Source organism: Panicum virgatum, chromosome 2K, assembly GCF_016808335.1.
Source record: "Panicum virgatum strain AP13 chromosome 2K, P.virgatum_v5, whole genome shotgun sequence".
Taxonomy (NCBI): Eukaryota; Viridiplantae; Streptophyta; class Magnoliopsida; order Poales; family Poaceae; genus Panicum; species Panicum virgatum.
In genome coordinates this window covers 50,262,999-50,279,057 of record NC_053137.1, presented here as the reverse complement: position 1 = coordinate 50,279,057, position 16,059 = coordinate 50,262,999, and the positions used below count along the sequence as shown (strand labels likewise).

At 50.7% G+C, this 16,059-nt stretch overlaps 2 protein-coding genes across 3 annotated transcripts; both read right to left on the bottom strand.

Moving 5' to 3' along the window:
- Window positions 1-6,903: 6,903 nt before the first annotated feature.
- Window positions 6,904-7,530, bottom strand: LOC120695404 (serine/arginine repetitive matrix protein 1-like). The gene has a single exon (XM_039978665.1). It carries the CDS (start codon window positions 7,528-7,530, stop codon window positions 6,904-6,906), a length of 627 nt encoding a protein of 208 aa, XP_039834599.1.
- Window positions 7,531-9,330: 1,800 nt separating this feature from the next.
- Window positions 9,331-13,081, bottom strand: LOC120683055 (transcription factor bHLH130-like). Of its 2 annotated transcripts, none has more exons than XM_039965081.1 (5): window positions 12,060-13,081; window positions 11,404-11,909; window positions 11,231-11,296; window positions 10,986-11,054; window positions 9,331-9,634 (listed from the first exon to the last, which is right to left on the bottom strand). In XM_039965081.1, the coding sequence occupies exons 1-5, from the start codon at window positions 12,568-12,570 to the stop codon at window positions 9,602-9,604; spliced, it is 1,185 nt and encodes a 394-aa protein (XP_039821015.1). In that variant the 5' UTR covers window positions 12,571-13,081; the 3' UTR covers window positions 9,331-9,601. The 2 variants fall into 2 exon arrangements, with proteins under 2 accessions (XP_039821015.1, XP_039821007.1); XM_039965073.1 differs by lacking the exon at window positions 9,331-9,634 and adding an exon at window positions 9,746-10,676 and having other exon boundaries at window positions 12,060-13,069.
- Between the last annotated feature and the right edge of the window lie 2,978 nt (window positions 13,082-16,059).

Here is a 16,059-nt window from a genome sequence, read left to right as displayed (position 1 = left end):
AGTATCGACAGACTACCACATACATGCTTTCTTGCTATAGACGCATGGACGATCCATAGACATATTTCAACGCTCCACACCTCACACACATACATTTAACAACCCAAATCAAATTTGACCGAGCCCACAACAAAACTTTATAAGCACTGATATATATGTACGTGACGGGCTTCTCGGGGCGCCAAGGGTAGACCTGGGCATCCTCCGGGCCGGGTCGGGTTCGGGTCGGGCCAAAAAAAGCCCGGTGTTTTTTCTAGCGGCCCGTGCCCGACCCGACCCGATGGCCGGGCCGTAAAATTGAGCCCGCACCCGACCCGACAGCCACTCGGGTCGGGTCGGGTTCGGGTCGGGTCGGGCCGGGCCTATGTAAAATGTCGGGTTCCTTCGGGTTTTTCGGGTTTCGGGTCAAAATTTTTAGCCCGTGCCCGGCCCGTCAGTCATACCGGGTCAAAAATTTTGACCCGAGCCCGCCCATCAAACTCTTCGGGTCGGGTCGGGTCGGGCTATTTTCGGGCGGGTTGGGTCGGGTCCGTCGGGTCGGGCAGCCCATGCCCAGGTCTAGCCAAGGGCGCGCCATTTTTCTAGTTGAACAACATAGGTGGATGCCGCCGAGTAGGAGCCATTTGCAGCTAGATGCCATGTGATTGTGTCTTTAGAGTCACTGAGTCGAATTTGCTGCAATCTTCCCCGAAGGTCCACAAAATGATGTAGAGCGATGGAGATGTCAGATGTGTCGGAGGCCTCGCATCCATTTCCAGTCGAGCAACGCCTGCTGGACAGAAATGTTTTGCGCCAGGCCAGGCGGAAGCAATCCGGAGCAATGTCCATCGTGGTCTGCCTTGTAACCAGCGGTCTTTCCAGAACTGAGTATTTGCCCCGTTGCCGACAGTAATTGTCGTGCATAGTCTGAATAGTTCCTGTTCCTCCACTGAAAGTTTCGGTGGCATGCTTGTCCAAGGTTTGGTAGGTTCTGTCCACAAGAAGTTTCATGTTAATCCACACTCAGAAAAAGAAAAGCATAAGGGTTGCTTATAAGAACATCGCGAATCTCTGTAACTTCTATGGATTCTTGTATTGTAAGTTCCAAAGAATTGTTTTCGTATGATTTGCAAATGTGGAGCGATGGAACCTTTTTCTCTAGCGGCTGGTCATGTGGGTCGAAACTCCGAACTGCAGTATTGATCTGTAGCCATTCTAAGCTAGGTATCTAGATAATGTCTGATTAGGAATGAAAATGGCCATTTCTTTTCTGATTGAGCTGGCGAGTTTTAGGAACTCCACTCCGCGTGATGGATGAATATTCCGTGACTGACTCGCACCATTGACCAGCGAGTAGTGGGAAGAATAAGTTGAGAGTTGCCCTGCTCCTACTCCTACAGAAGGGCTAGGTGAAATGATGCCATCTGAATAGTGCCTGAAGGTCACACAAGTATACAACCCACCAGGAATATTTGGGCGGTTGGTGGTGGATCCCTGAATCAGCTTGTCCTGGACTGCATATTCTCCCTTCTACTCTTGCCACTTTACCTAGTTCTCTGCCAGGTTTCCCAAATTCGGCTGATCAGATTCTTTTTCACTCCTTGTCACGAACTCACGGTACCCCCAGCTGTTAATATAATCTTATGTTGACAACTAAAATTGGCAGCAGACTAGGCCAACCGGTCTGACCGGTTTGACCAAGCGGTCGGACCATCCAGGTGCTGTAGCTAGTCTGGCACGACCGAGTACAACTAGGACTTTTAATAGATTTAGATCTTGTAATAGGATTTCTTGCGGGGCAAGTCCACCCACCTATAATTATAAAGGGTCACGGTCGATTAGGGTATCCAATCGCATCTATCAAACATAATTTTATCTTTTTACCTTTTCTTCCAATCCTATGTGTTGTTTGTCTCTCGTCTCCATGGCGTGAGGGGCGCCCTAGCTGCCCTGCTGAGCCGGGCAACCCAAGGTGCGCTTGCCTTGACGGGGTCCCTTCCGGGCGAGCGTTCGTTGGATCTTCGTCGGGCTTCCCGGCGAAACCGGTCTGACCGGCCACCAAACCGGTCTGACCAGATCTCGTGGAGGCGCTACAAGGAGCTCTCTACGAGGTGCACATGACGTGCTCGTGTGATGGCGCGTTTTAGCGTCAACACATTTTTTGGCGACTCCGCTGGGGAACGAAAGTGTGGCTATCATGGCCGATCTATCAAACTTCAGTGATATGATGGCACTTGAAGAATTACCTGAAGAACTAGTCAAGTATATCCGTATCTATATGCTTCCTCACTGTTATCGTGTAGCGGAAAAAGGCGTCATCATGATGAAGATATTTGTCATTGACGAATTGAGGATGTTCGATCTATCAAAACACTGTAAGTTCACAGTTAGCTTTTATAACTAGTTTGATCAGTTTTGTGGATGAGCTGATTAATAAAAAGAAGAGTGTAGATCCAATTTCTGTTATTCAAAAGTCGGCTGTTGAGAAGCCGACTAATAATCATTGCAATGATTTGCCAACTTGTGATATTGCTGGTCAAGATGTAATTCGGCCGTCCCAAGCCGAAATTGTCAAACCAAAATTTTCTAACAAGAGCACAGAAACTAAGTCTAGTACTTCTACGCTCGGGGGGCAACAAAACAAAGGCAAAGATGCCGGTTGTATTGCAACCAGTCAGACCGGTTATCCGACCGGTCTGACCGCCTCTCCTAGGATTTCTAGAATTAAATCAAAACCTAAGATGGTTAAGTCCAAAAAACTCGAGATAGGTGTTTGGAAAATAGTTGAAGCCAAAAGCCGTAGAAAACATCAAAAGGAAAAGCCGAAGCCTATTTATAGAGAGCTTTCGGCTAAATCCAAAAGGCAAATTAATGTCAATGATGCTAGTCGGTTTAAAAATTTCAAGCAACCAAAATTTGCTTCAAAACAGAAATTCCATAAACAGAATAGGCAATGGAGCAATCCTCACATATCAATGTTGTTTCCATCATATGGAGCACCTCTACATGTGCCATGGGAATTTTATTTTAATAAGCATTATTCTTATCCTCCATGGTCTTATAATTCGTATATGTCGTTTCCTCCTAGATATTTTTGTCCAGATTATATTACATATAAAGAATCGGCAATTAAAAAGTCACCAAATGTCAACAATGATTGTTTTAATCATAAAAATCGGTATGTGCAAAAAAAAAGAAACATAAGGTGACTAAACAAGTCTATCGTATCAAAAAAGATGGCCGGTTAACTAAAAATTCATATTTGACATTAGACAAAGAAAAACCGATCATTGAAGAAACATCGGCTAGTTCTATTGATCAAATTGCCTCTGATGTTGAACATGCTTCAAATGATATAGCTGAACAACAATTAAGTTCGGCTGGGGGACAAGAGCAGAAGAGAGACGCCAGGTCTGCTGACACCGGTCTGACCGGTCTAGAAATCGATTTGACCGGTTCATCTGGGAGTGTTGTTAAAAATCCCAGTAATAAGAGCAAAGCAAGGCCGAGCTTCAAAGATCTTTTGGCCAAATATGAGAAGAAAAGAGCAGCCCAAAAACAAAGGAGACGGTCAAACAAAGTTAAAGATGTGAAGTTAAAATCAGCTTCTGGTGAGCAATCGAACCATCGTCCATGTCAAGGTAATTGTGCTGCTATGCAATATTCAGGACCGGTTGCTACATGATTTTGGCCGAATCCTTTTTCTTATACGCCTATGGATTATAATGGGATACATATGCAGTCTTATTTTATTCAATATCCTTCTATATATCTAAATTGTGGTACATCACAAAGACCGATTGTTGCTAGCAATAATCTGGTCAAAAAAAATTATATTGCAATAAGGAGGGTGAGAAGAACATAAAACAAGATTCGAGATACTTACAGCCGAGGTGGTGTCACTTGGGCTTATCTCACACTCAAAAAAGAAGATTGCAACGGATGCGTAAGGAGTCCATGGAACAGCAAGCGGAGGTTGTACCAGCAAGGTCGGTGACCATGAAGCAAGTATGGAGGTCTAAGCAAGTTGTTTCGTCATCAGCTTGAAGAAGAAGCAAGATACAGTCGTTAAATTATTATCCCCTTTAGCACAAAAAATAGCCGATGTATTCATCGCTCTTAAACAATTTTGGTACAAAAGAGTGTTCTTTGGCACGCAAGCTTTGCCAAAGAACAGGGGGTATATATTGACAACTAAAATTGACAGCAGACTAGGCCAACCGGTCTGACCGGTTTGACCAAACGGTCTAACCGGTCCAGGTGCTGTAGCTAGTCTGGCATGACCGACCGTTGACCAAGCGGTCTGACCGGTCCAAGTGCTGTAGCTAGTCTGGCACGACCGCCCGGTCTGACCGGTGGGTCTGACTGGTCCGACCGGTCCACGCAGAGTCCGAGTACAACTAGGGCTTTTAATAGATTTAGATCTTGTAATAGGATTTCTTGCGGGGCAAGTCCACCCACCCTATAAATATAAAGGGTCACGGCCGATTAGGGTATCCAATCACATCTATGACTTTTAATAGATTTAGATCTTGTAATAAGATTTCTTACCGGACAAATCCACCCACCCTATAAATATAAAGGGACACAACCAATTAGGGTATCCAATCACATCTATCAAACATAATTTTTTCTTTTTACCTTTTCTTCCAACCCTACGTGATGTTCGTCTCCCGTCTCCATGGCGTGAGGGGGTGCCCTAGCTGGCCTGCCGAGCCTAGGGCAACCCAAGGTGCGTTTGCCCTGACAGGGTCCCTCCCGGGCGAGCGTTCGTTGAATCTTCATCGGGCTTTCCGACGAAACCGGTCTGACCGGCCACCAAACTGGTCTGACCAGATCTCGCGGAGGCGCTGCAAGAAGCTCTCTACGAGGTGCACGTGACGTGCTCGTGTGACGGCGCGTTTTAGCGTCAACACTTTCTTTCTGAAAAATGCTATTCATGATTTCTGAAACTTCAGAGAGCCGAGAGGTCAATGGGCAGGAAGAAGAAGAACCATACCGTTGGAAGTTCAGGTTACAGACGTGTAGTCTATCTCTGATGTTTTACTTGCAAAGGTGATGTCTTGCCTTCACGCCGCTCTGTCACTCTGGCTCTTGCACGGTACAGGTGCAAGTGCGCAGGCAGATCAAAGTTCGGAGTAGATCCGTTTTATTTTTTCCCCCATAGATTTCATTTACCTAACGGCCTGGAATCTCGATCTTTGCACATGCAGAATCCCCATGGTGGAGGGCTGGAGTGGAGGCAATCATTGGTGATTTTGAAGGCACTGCATCGCCCTCGTCCGGCCAAGCCGCCATGCCTGATCCATTGCGTCGTTCGGTGCTCCATGGGGTGGACGGTTTCATGCCGTGCCGCTGTCGCGGTCCCTTTCTTGATTCCCCGATCAGACCCAGCAAGCCAAGGCATCTCTCTGGATCCGGCTCTCTTGCGCTACTGCTGTTTAAGCCATCACGACTATCGCAGGCAGGACACTGTCGCCTGTTGGCGGCGATGGCCGTGGCGACTTTGCTTCCGAAATGCGGCGGACACGAGACCTTCGACCTGGACTCCACTGCTGCCGTAGCCCGTAGCAGTGGTTTTATCGGTCAGCTCTGCCCACTCGTAGCACGCTTTGTGACAGGTTGCCACACTGCGCGTTTCAACTCAGCTGGAGCTAGCACTATTTGTCTGCCCCAGACCAAGCCTACCCAACGAGTAGGCCGGCAAGGTGGCGGTGGCGGTAGTACCGTAGTAGGCGAGGTGAGATTCTTGTACTACACGAGAAAAGGGCAGCGAGAGTAGAATCTTGTAGTGCTGTGTCCACACGGATCGGCCTGGCAAGCCGTTCGAGGGAATGGCGTGAGCTCGATGTTGCAGCTCTCATCTAGGAGACGCCCTCGCAAGATGCTTGGAGTCCCACCACGATCAGGTGGAGTGGAGCCGCCGGCGCATCATCAGTAGCCGGCCGCGGCTGGAACCCGACCGACCGCCTCGATCGCATTTGGACGGGCGCGCACTGGCGCACTGCGGGCACGCGTACCGCCCGGCCCTGCGCAGGGGAGGCCTGCCAGGCCGCACCGGCGCTGCGCGCTGCCGCGCCGTGGTGGTCCTGGTGGAAGCAGGGGTACGTACGGCCGGCAATGATTCGGAGCACTCCGCCGCCGCGGCGGGCACGAGGGTTGGCTGCGCCCGCGTGATGGATGCCACCAGCGGCAAGCGCCGGTGGTTCCGCGCCGGAACGGTGGTTCGCCGCCGGCCGCCTGGTGTCGCCGTGCCGGGCGCGCACGCGTACGCGTACGTCGGCCTCGCGCTCGGCAGCGCCGCGGGCGGCACCGGACTATACCGGAGACGGCGTGGAGACCGTGTCGCGGGACACACACTTTACATCAGTGGCTCCATCGTCGTTCTGACGCCGACCTCTGTCTATCTCGCCTGCCCGGCCGATTCTGCTATTCATCTCCTCTTCAGTCCTTCTCCTGGTACATCCATCCCTGGTAGACCCCTCGGCCGAACCTAGTGCGCTAGAGCTAGCCAAGCGGTGCAGAAAAAGAAGGCCGATCGACGGTGCACGGCCACCCTTCTACGGATCGGTTCACGGGCTTCATGCCGCCCGAGGAAATGGGATGTCGACACGAACGATCAGAAAAATGAGAGACAGAGAGCTTCTACTTCTGTCATGGTGTCTTTTGCTATCAACGATCCGTGGCCTTTTTCCCCTTTTCTTTGTACTTTGCTTTGCACGATGATGATGATTACAGAAAGGAGTACTATTAAATACTAAAGAAGCTGCGCGTCCAGATTCCAGCCCTCGATCGAGAGTCTCAAGTTTTTAATAGGGAAAAGGAAACCGTTAGAGCATGGCGGCCGATCCTGCCCAATTGGAGAATGTACGAACGGCACGAGACGACACCAAGTGCAAAAGGGAGTGGGCTGGGCTCGGTTGACTACGAGGTCTGGTTGGCCGGTACAGGTACAGTGCCGAGTCGCTGCCCGGTCGTAGCACGCGTGCTCGGTGGCTTGCCTCCGGCGCGGCGCGCGGACGTGATGCCGGACTGGTCCGGCAGGTTCCGCGCTGACCTGCCGCGCCGGACGCCCGGGATATGCTGGCTGACGTTGGACGACGACGCGCGCTCGGCTGCGGGATGCGGCCGCCCGGTCGTAGCACGCGTGCTCGGTGGCTTGCCTCCGGCGCGGCGCGCGGACGTGATGCCGGACTGGTCCGGCAGGTTCCGCGCTGACCTGCCGCGCCGGACGCCCGGGATATGCTGGCTGACGTTGGACGACGACGCGCGCTCGGCTGCGGGATGCGGCCGCCGGCCGAGCCGCCCGTTGCCTCTTGGGGGCGGCGAAAAAGGGCGGCCTGTCGGTCGATGATCGGCGCCGGCGTGCGGCGGCGGCGGCGGCGGCAGCGCAGCGTGGGGAAAAGCCGTCGTCGCTCTGTGGCAGCGTCTTTCTGATGACGACGCGACGTGGACATCACCCCTGACTCCCTGAGGCCCTGATGGATCTAATGATCCCTGTCGCTCGCCCCCATTTCCGTCTCGTCTCGTCTTCTCTTCCTCACGGTACATGGACTCGGGAGTCGGGAGCAGTTGCGCCTGTAAGAAGAAAAAAAAACTATACTACGTGCTAAGAGCAGGTATAATAGTTGGCGGGGAGCCGGCGGGGAGTTTGTGTGGCAGATGAGAGAGAGTCAAGCAGGCGGAGAGCAAAACGCCGGTTTGGAGACACGCCACGCGTCTTGCCATTGGCTGAGCAACGAGCTGGCAACGGAGCCCACCACCATCCCGCGCACGTCCCAGCCAGCGGCTGGCGAAATCTATTAAACTTGCTCTAAGCTGCAGCACCAGCAACAAGGTGCGGGGTAGAGTGCCACGGACCAACTAGTCCAGCAGAGTGACACACGCCGCACGGATTGCAAGTTATCAACGCATCGTGGCTGCTGGCTTTGATTATTTTAGCTTTGTCGAACGTCTCGTATATAGCTCGAGAAAAAGTATCTGCAATTTTAATTTCGTTAAATTCCCATTGGTTATAATAGTGTATTTATTTGATGTTTTCAATGCAAATATGTAAGATTAAAGTTACTGGATAATTTTGATTTATAAAAAACTAAAGTATAAAATGTACGAGTAATTCGGAGATGCAGTATCTATCCCGGGGCAACCCCTCTGAAAGCGAACCATCCTTTCCAAAAGCACCTATAAAAATCCAATTAAAAAAAGCGAGCAATTCCATGATATCTAATGTCATACTAGTTCGCTTTGCTTTCCCTTTGTACGATGATGATTAGCAAGGGAAGTACGTAATCGAAGAAGCCGCGCATCCAGAATCCAACCTCGGCTCCGGTCAGAGAGAAGAAACCGTTACGGCATAGCCTTTCCCTTTTCAAATCGTTCGATCCCCGACGATGGGGCCACGGCACGGCAGCGACGGCGGACGGAAGCGACGAGAGAGGTCGCGGGGCCAGGGCCCGCCGCCGTGTTTCGTCTCGTTTCGACTCGTTCCAAGACTCCTCCCGTCGAGGTCACGTGGCGGCGGTGGCGGATTGACGTGGGAAGGGGTTAGCGCCGCCACGCAAGCGCCCGCGGTTTTTCCGCGGCGGCGACGGCCATGCGGTTTGCGCAGCAGGAGACGCGACGGCGACGAGTAAAGGTAGAGGCAGGAGTGCAGGGTCGGCAGCAATTATACTGTTCACTGAACCTGTATTTCTGGTCCATTCGACTCAGTACTATAAAACCAGAAATAGTTTTTTTTCCTGCTTGTCACACCAAAATTTCTAAAAGGAAAAAAAAAAGGTTGCGAACAACTCGGCCGTAAAGAAAGGAACAGAAGGCGATGTTTCTGGTTCAGGAGAAATTCATTTTCGGCTGAGAGGCGATGGCCGCAGAGAACAATTGGTGAGCACTTGAGTAGGTTGCTGTTAAATACCTGCAGGCATAACCATAACGGGAAACGGATAGATGCATTGGGCGACACAGTGTTGCAATGCAGGATCTTGTTGGGTGCGTGCATATGCATGTACGTGCAGCGTAATGGAGACGAACAATCGAATAAAGACGAGACGAAGCCTGTACATTTCTGATGGGTGATTTCACCACCCATTACAGCTAGAAGAAGAACCAACCAAGTCACCGAGCCCGCAGCTATCACTAACACGTGGGGCCAGCGGTCCTCATGGGGCCCTGCCTGCTAATGGCCTTGCATGTGCTACAGACTAATCTCATTTCCATATCTTTTTCTTTTACTTTTTTTCGAGACGAGGCCCTGCCCCATTTCCATTACAGAGAACGGAAATACAGAGTATCACAGTTAAAGCAGCAGACACAGGAGAGGGAGGGAGAGAGGGGGGGGCACAAGAGCACGCCTCGTTCAGACACTCTAGGACTGATTCAGACCTAGATAGTTGTCACCTTATACAGGTTGACCCCAAGAATCCCAGGACGCGACAGAAACGGACACGGATACAACGGAGATTAAGAGTAAGAAAAAACGTTAGATCCAACATCTGGAATCTTCAAGCGGTGCTCTCGTCATCAGTTGCCACCTCTTCGACCGCGGCCGTCAATATCTTCGGGGCGTGACTGGGTTGTTGCGCCAACACCCGGTAAGCACACGCCAGCAGAGCTTTGACTCCCACCATCAGGCTTCCCTGGAGCTCGGAATTGTACAATCCTGCCCAATAAGTGATGAAAGCACAAGCATGAAAAATGATTTCAGAAGAGTGTTTGATTAGTTTATTATCGAAGCAAGCCTTGTTTCGACATTTCCATAAGGCCCAACAGATGCCAGTAAAACCAAGATGGTGAACCGCCTCACCACCAGGAAGCCATCTCTTGATCCAGGGTCTGTATTGTGATGTATTTTGGGGTATATTGGTTGCCCCAAGACAAATCGACACAATACCCCAAGTGACTCTTGCCACCGGGCATGTGAAGAACAAATGATCCACAGTTTCAATTTGCGGACAAAAGCAACAACTAGGATCTCCTGGCCAATTCTTCCTTTTCAAATTGTCTTTGGTCAGGACAACCTTGTTTTCCACCAACCAAGTGAAGATCTTAATCTTGTAGGGCAGTCTACTTTTCCAAATGTGTTTGAAATCCCCTCTACAAGATCTATGAGAAATATGTTCATACACAGATTTGGTGGAAAACTTTCCATTCCTATTCCATCTCCACCCAGTTTTGTCTGGACTGTTTTCGAAGTGGAATGAAAATATATCGTTCATCATATCCACCCAGCTAGAGAAGAGAATGGGTGGCAGCCTCCTGCTGAACCCAATCTGACCATTTTTTCTTAAGAAATCAAAAACCGTGATGTCTTTCTCAGAGCAGAGGTCATAGAGTACATGATATGTCACACAGAGAGGCTTGTTATTCAACCAAGAATCCGACCAAAGTATGGTATTTTTCCCATTTTTAGTTTGTAGTCTCCTGCCCCTCAAGTAAATATCTTTGATTTTGAGTAGATCAGCCAATCTCTACAAGTATCTTTTTCTTTTACGGTTTCACCTCCTCATATACGCTGGCAAGTACACCGGTAGGACTAGGACCAGAGGATGCGGCCGGTGCAGAGGCTTCTCCTCCGGCCAGGCCTTGCGGCCGTGGCGCGCCGCATCCAGCCGTGAGAGGTGGCGGCTGTTTCAGCTGCCGAACTGGTTCTGCAGCAGCTTGCCGGCGGAGCAGGTGCAGCTGGCGCGGCCGTCGTTCAGCACCTGGGGCGAACGAGAGGCCACCATGAGCAAATCGAAATTTCAAGCTACAGTATCTCTTAATAATAAGCTTAATTAAGAATGCTGGAATTGACTTTGTTTCGGAGGATGCAGTTGGATAAGCCTTTTAAAAAAAAGTTGGATAAGCCTTATCAAAGTTACCCCTGCCGTCAACCAGAGGGCAAATCTGCTCGACTGAAGCATCCTGATAGCTCAGGGCGACCCGGTGACCCAATCGTGCGGCGTGCATTCAAGTTACTGTCAACAATCGTGTCGTGAAGAAAAGAACGGTTTTCGGATGTGGGCATATACCTTGACCTTCTTCTGAAGATCCTTGATGTAGTCCACGGCCAGATCCAACATGTCGGCAGTGTTGGTTTGCTGCAGTCATGAACAAAAAAAAAACCAAGCATTTCATCTTGCACTGTTGTATTGTATCACCCAGGGGATCGGAGGAAAGAAAAGGCTTGACATTTCACTGTTTTTCTTGAAGTGACATTTCACTGTTCTATCAATCCTTCTCGGGGTTTGGGCAACTTTGGGTTCGGTTTGGTTACCTTTTCCATGTTGGGCACGAGCTCCTGCAGCTTCCGTATCCGCTCGCTGATCTTCGTCCTCCTCACCTGACAACGACAGCGACATGAATCTCCTTCCAAGCTTTCTTTTTTCTGAAAAAACAAGCGAGAGCTCGGAGAGTTGCAGCCAGGAATGCCGCAGGGCACACACGCACCCGCTCGGCGATGCTGCGGGGGTGGGTGGCGCACCCGCGCTTGGCGCGGATCTTGCAGGGGACGGCGTCCTGGAACTGCAGGAACTTGTCGATCGCCGCCATCTCCGCCGAGGGCTGCTTCCCGACGCCGTTGCCGCCGCCGCCGGGCAGGCTGAGCTGCGGCGCCAGCGGCTGCTGCTGCTGCCCGTTCTGCGGCGCCGGGCCGGAGTCGCGGGGGCGCTTCGCGCCGGACGACGTCGGCGACTGCTCGTCCGCCCAGGCGCCGGACGAGCCGCCGCCCATCGGGTACCCCGGGATGCCGCCGTACCCGCGCGCCGCGCCGTTGCTGCCGGCCGCCTCGGGGCTGCCGCCGCCGTCGAGCTCCTCGCTGCTCACCTCGGAGATCTGCGACATCACCGACCCCTGTCGGGACGGGAAGCTCAGCTGCCCCTTGAGCCGCGCGTCGCCGACGACGCCGTTCCTGAACCCGCCGACGGCCATGCCCGCCCGGAGCATGCTCCCGTACCCTGCGCGCCGCGGCGGCGCATTGATTGCTCACGGTCAGTTCCAGAAACGGAAAGCTAGGCGCCTAGCCCATGATTGGAATGCTACTACTTCTGGAGAGACCAACACAAGGTACGGCGGGGGCCGAAGCAGGAGGCAGAAGCACCAATTACCGTTGTCCATGCTCAGATGGTTCAGGAAACCAGCGGGGGAGCTGCTCTGACGGAGCACGGCGCCGCCGCTGGCGCCGGCGGCAACAGCCTGCTCCGCGCCGCCGGAGCTGACGTTGCGGTAGAGCCCCTCCATAGCGGCCATCTGCTGCTGCGACGGGTACATGAGCTGCTGCTGCTGCGAGGCGGCCACGGACGCGGCGTCCTCCATGAAGTGGGCGGCCGCGGCCGGGCGGGGAGGCTTGCAGTCGGGGATCTCCGCGTGGTGCCCGGCAAGAAACCGGGCGAGGACGTTGTCCGCGGCGGCGTGCTCCGGGCCGTGCCCTGCCGCGCCGGCAGCCGCCCCGGGGAAGTCGTGATCCCCGCACATCACCTCGCCGAGCAGCGTGCTCGGCGCCGACCTGTACCGCAGCAGGCCCGGGGAGCTCATCTGCGGCGGCGTCCTGGTCGTGGTCGGCTGCGGCTGCTGGGCTGCTGGCAGGTTGAGGTCCTTGGGCACCGGCGAGCCGTACATCACCCACCCCGCGCTCCCCACTTGCAATCAATCCCACCTCCTGACCACGGCGCTATCGGGTTGACCGCGGCGGGTGGAGACTGGAGAGCGCGGACGGTGAACGGTGAATCCGATCGAGCGGGAGGAGGGAGAAAGGAAGCGAAGCAGAGGGATCAGGGCGTGCGTCGGGGACTGTGTCGATAAGAGGAGTTCGCTAGCTGAGCTGAGCTGAGCTGTGTTTGACTGGGGAGGCGTGCGGGTGCGGCAGTTTAACATGTGGGAGTGAGCGCCCGGCGCAATTTATAACGGCGGAAGTTACCGGAAGCGCAGCGCCCTCGTGGCCGGGGCACTCGTCTCGTCGTCGACGCGGCCGTGCCCATGCGGGGAGGGAGGGGAACCTTTGCGAAGCAACGCTGCCATGGCCACCGCGGCGCAGTGCTCGATATTAAGTTCTCTTTCAGTGCTCCTTCCCTCAGCTGCGAGAGGGCTCATTAATACCTGAGCTTAATGCGGATCTGGTTGTCTAAACCGTCATCTCGATTATAAAGAAAACAATAAATCCATCTACGAATAAGCAGTCGTACGTAGCAATAAGGGAAATTTTTTTCGTTGCACTTTTATGTTTCTCCTGTAGGGATGGTAATAATTTGTAACTAATTTAACGAAAAAAATGGATCTTTTTATTTTTCTTAGAATTGGATCTTTTTATTTTGTTTGATTTGACAAAAACTGTTGTGCAGCTTGACAAGGGAGCCCAAGGCCCAAGCAGATTCCTGAGGCCCATCCAGTTCCACACGACCACGTGTACCCTCCGCTGCCACAGGAGGCTGTGGGCTCCATCGATACCAGTCTGTAGGAAAAGAAATTGAAAAAAAAAGATCGCCGTTCACGAGGGCGTGCACATGTGCCGCGCGATCTGCCCTCGTGGAGCATCCGGGCGTAGCCTATCAGCTTCCTCTGCGTTCGGTAGGCTGGAGCTGGAGGCTGGAGTTGGAGTGGTGTTTGAAAAAAATACTGTTGGTCTGGCTAGAGCTGGAGTTGGTGGCTGGAGTTGTGTGAGAGAAAAATACTGTTGGGCTGGAGCTGGAGCCACCTGCCGAACACAGTGAAGCCATTGGTGCAGTTCCAAATGCTGCTGCTGAAAAGTTCTTGATGACGCGTATTAAACTATAGTGAAGCCATTGGTGCAGTGGTAAGCTGTCCATCCCTCCAGGGTTTAATTCGATTTGAGTTGGGTTGCCAATGTCGATCAGAGTTGCTGCAAGTTTGAGCAGACAAACTTGACAAAATGCGAGCAGGTAACGGGTGAAAGATAGGGCAACTGAAGTCTGTGCAGCGTTGCAGGGAGGACACCACCTGCCCATCTCGAGTTGTTAACTGCGGACTCAGATGAATATTTCTATTTTGCATAAAAATTTCTTAGTTCGGGACCAAGGGAATCCGGAATCTGCGAAAAAAAATGCAGAACTTTTAAACCCTGCTGCACGCTTTTTGAGTGAGTGGTATCTCCCCATCGAGTGTTTAAATTTAATTTTCACAATTCAGTAAAAACACACACAATACTATTACGATCAACGTTGAGCTGGCAAAGAGTTAAATAATACATATCTATATGTTCGTTTTGGAAAGAACTTTAATTTTGGTACACAAATTTTATTGGATTTTATAAACATTAAATATAAAATATCGCTCAAAACTAGACCTAGAGATGCATCATTGATCAACACGTCAACTATTATTTGTAATCGAGAGGAGTGCTGGTTCTGGTTGGACCATGCTAAACTAGTTTACCATGATAGGCAGAATCAAGTATTCTACTGCCAGAGGACCAGAACCATCTGTCACCCCTACTGTCATCATCTTCCTCGATGCCATAACACGGATCAAGCCTTTGCAGTTTGATTCCATCACAAGGAAGGAATCAGATGAAACCCCATTGTTTTCGCGGGGGCACATGTGCTCCTGTGAACCCGATGGCTCCACATCCACGGCCGCGCCGGATCCTCTCCCTCCCATGCCTGATCAATGCTAAGCTTGTGCTTCACTGTTCCACCACCGATCCTTCATCCATGGCAGCAGTGAGCCACCAAAAGGCGAGCAAGAAAGAGGAAGAAAAAAAAAGTGGTGTTGTGTAGCTTTACGTTCTGATCCGACAAGAGACAATAGAACAAGGGCATGCAATTTTTTGGAGTTGAGGTCATAAAGTCCTAGATAAAGTGTGGGAATAGTTGAACCACTACTGCACAACAATTCCCATACAGGAATCATTGAACAATCCTATACGATCAAACACTCTGGAACACCTATCCAGCTGCATACTGAGAAAGTATTAGATGTAAACCAACTTCTTGGTGGAAATGTGAAAACCTCTTAAAAATCATAGTTGCAAGTATTATAAAAATTTCAAATGATGCACATCCATAGTGCATCATTAGACTCTGTGGAAAAGTTGAGATGCAAAATCATTTTGTAAAAATTCATAAGAATATAATAAATTCTATATGCAAGTGCACTACAAGACAAATTTCTAGGAATTTTATTTGTTTTCTAGTGCCTCATGAACTTTGAGTTTTTTTTATTTTTGTTTGAATTTTCTAGATTGGGTTTGCATCCCAACTTTTGATACAAAGTACATCTAATGATACACTATGGATGCACATCGTTTAAATTTTTTTGGATTCCAGTAACTATAATTTTTAAGGGGTTTTTATGTTTTCACCTAGAAGATGCTCGCTGGTTCAGCATCAGCCTCCTCAGAACATCCGATTTAGCTACTCTAGTAACATCATCAACAATTGAACTATAACAAAACCCCCCAAATGGTAATGACCAGCATCTCCCCTTTGCTGACAAACAACATGAGTGCATCAATCAACCCATGGCATCCCAATGTAGATTACCACAACAATCCGCCACCATTGCTGCTGCCCCCCCCCCCCTCCTCCCCACCACACACACCCATCCACGCACGCGATATGGGGGATGTGGCTCATTCAAGGATTAGATGGATATTATTTTCTTTTAGTACAATTAGACCAGTATATTATCGTCTCAATAAGTTAGGTCGTATGTATATATGTATAGAACATGTGATGGATCTTTCTTTGAAAATATGCACATTAGGAATCGTGTGCCACGGGTTAAAGTGATGACTGATGAACCTTATCTGAGGATGCTATTCCTAAAAATCCAACACCGTAAAATTTGAGGGTCCCCATGCATAATATGTCATAATTATCGCGATAAGGATTTCTTGGTGGCATAACTGCATAAGGCATCTTTGATCAAGGAGCGTGACCACGCCGAGCGTGCAAGGACATAAAGGCCACAATGAAGAATTTCGCCGAGTATAATGCCATAACCAGATTAATCCCAATGGATCGGTGTGTGCTGCATGATCATTATTTCAACATCGCCACTCCTGGAATATGATGTTCCCATTGTTCCCAACGGTGTAAATAGACAGCAGCAATAATTCTTGGAATCGTTTTGGTCGTACAGAACATGAGA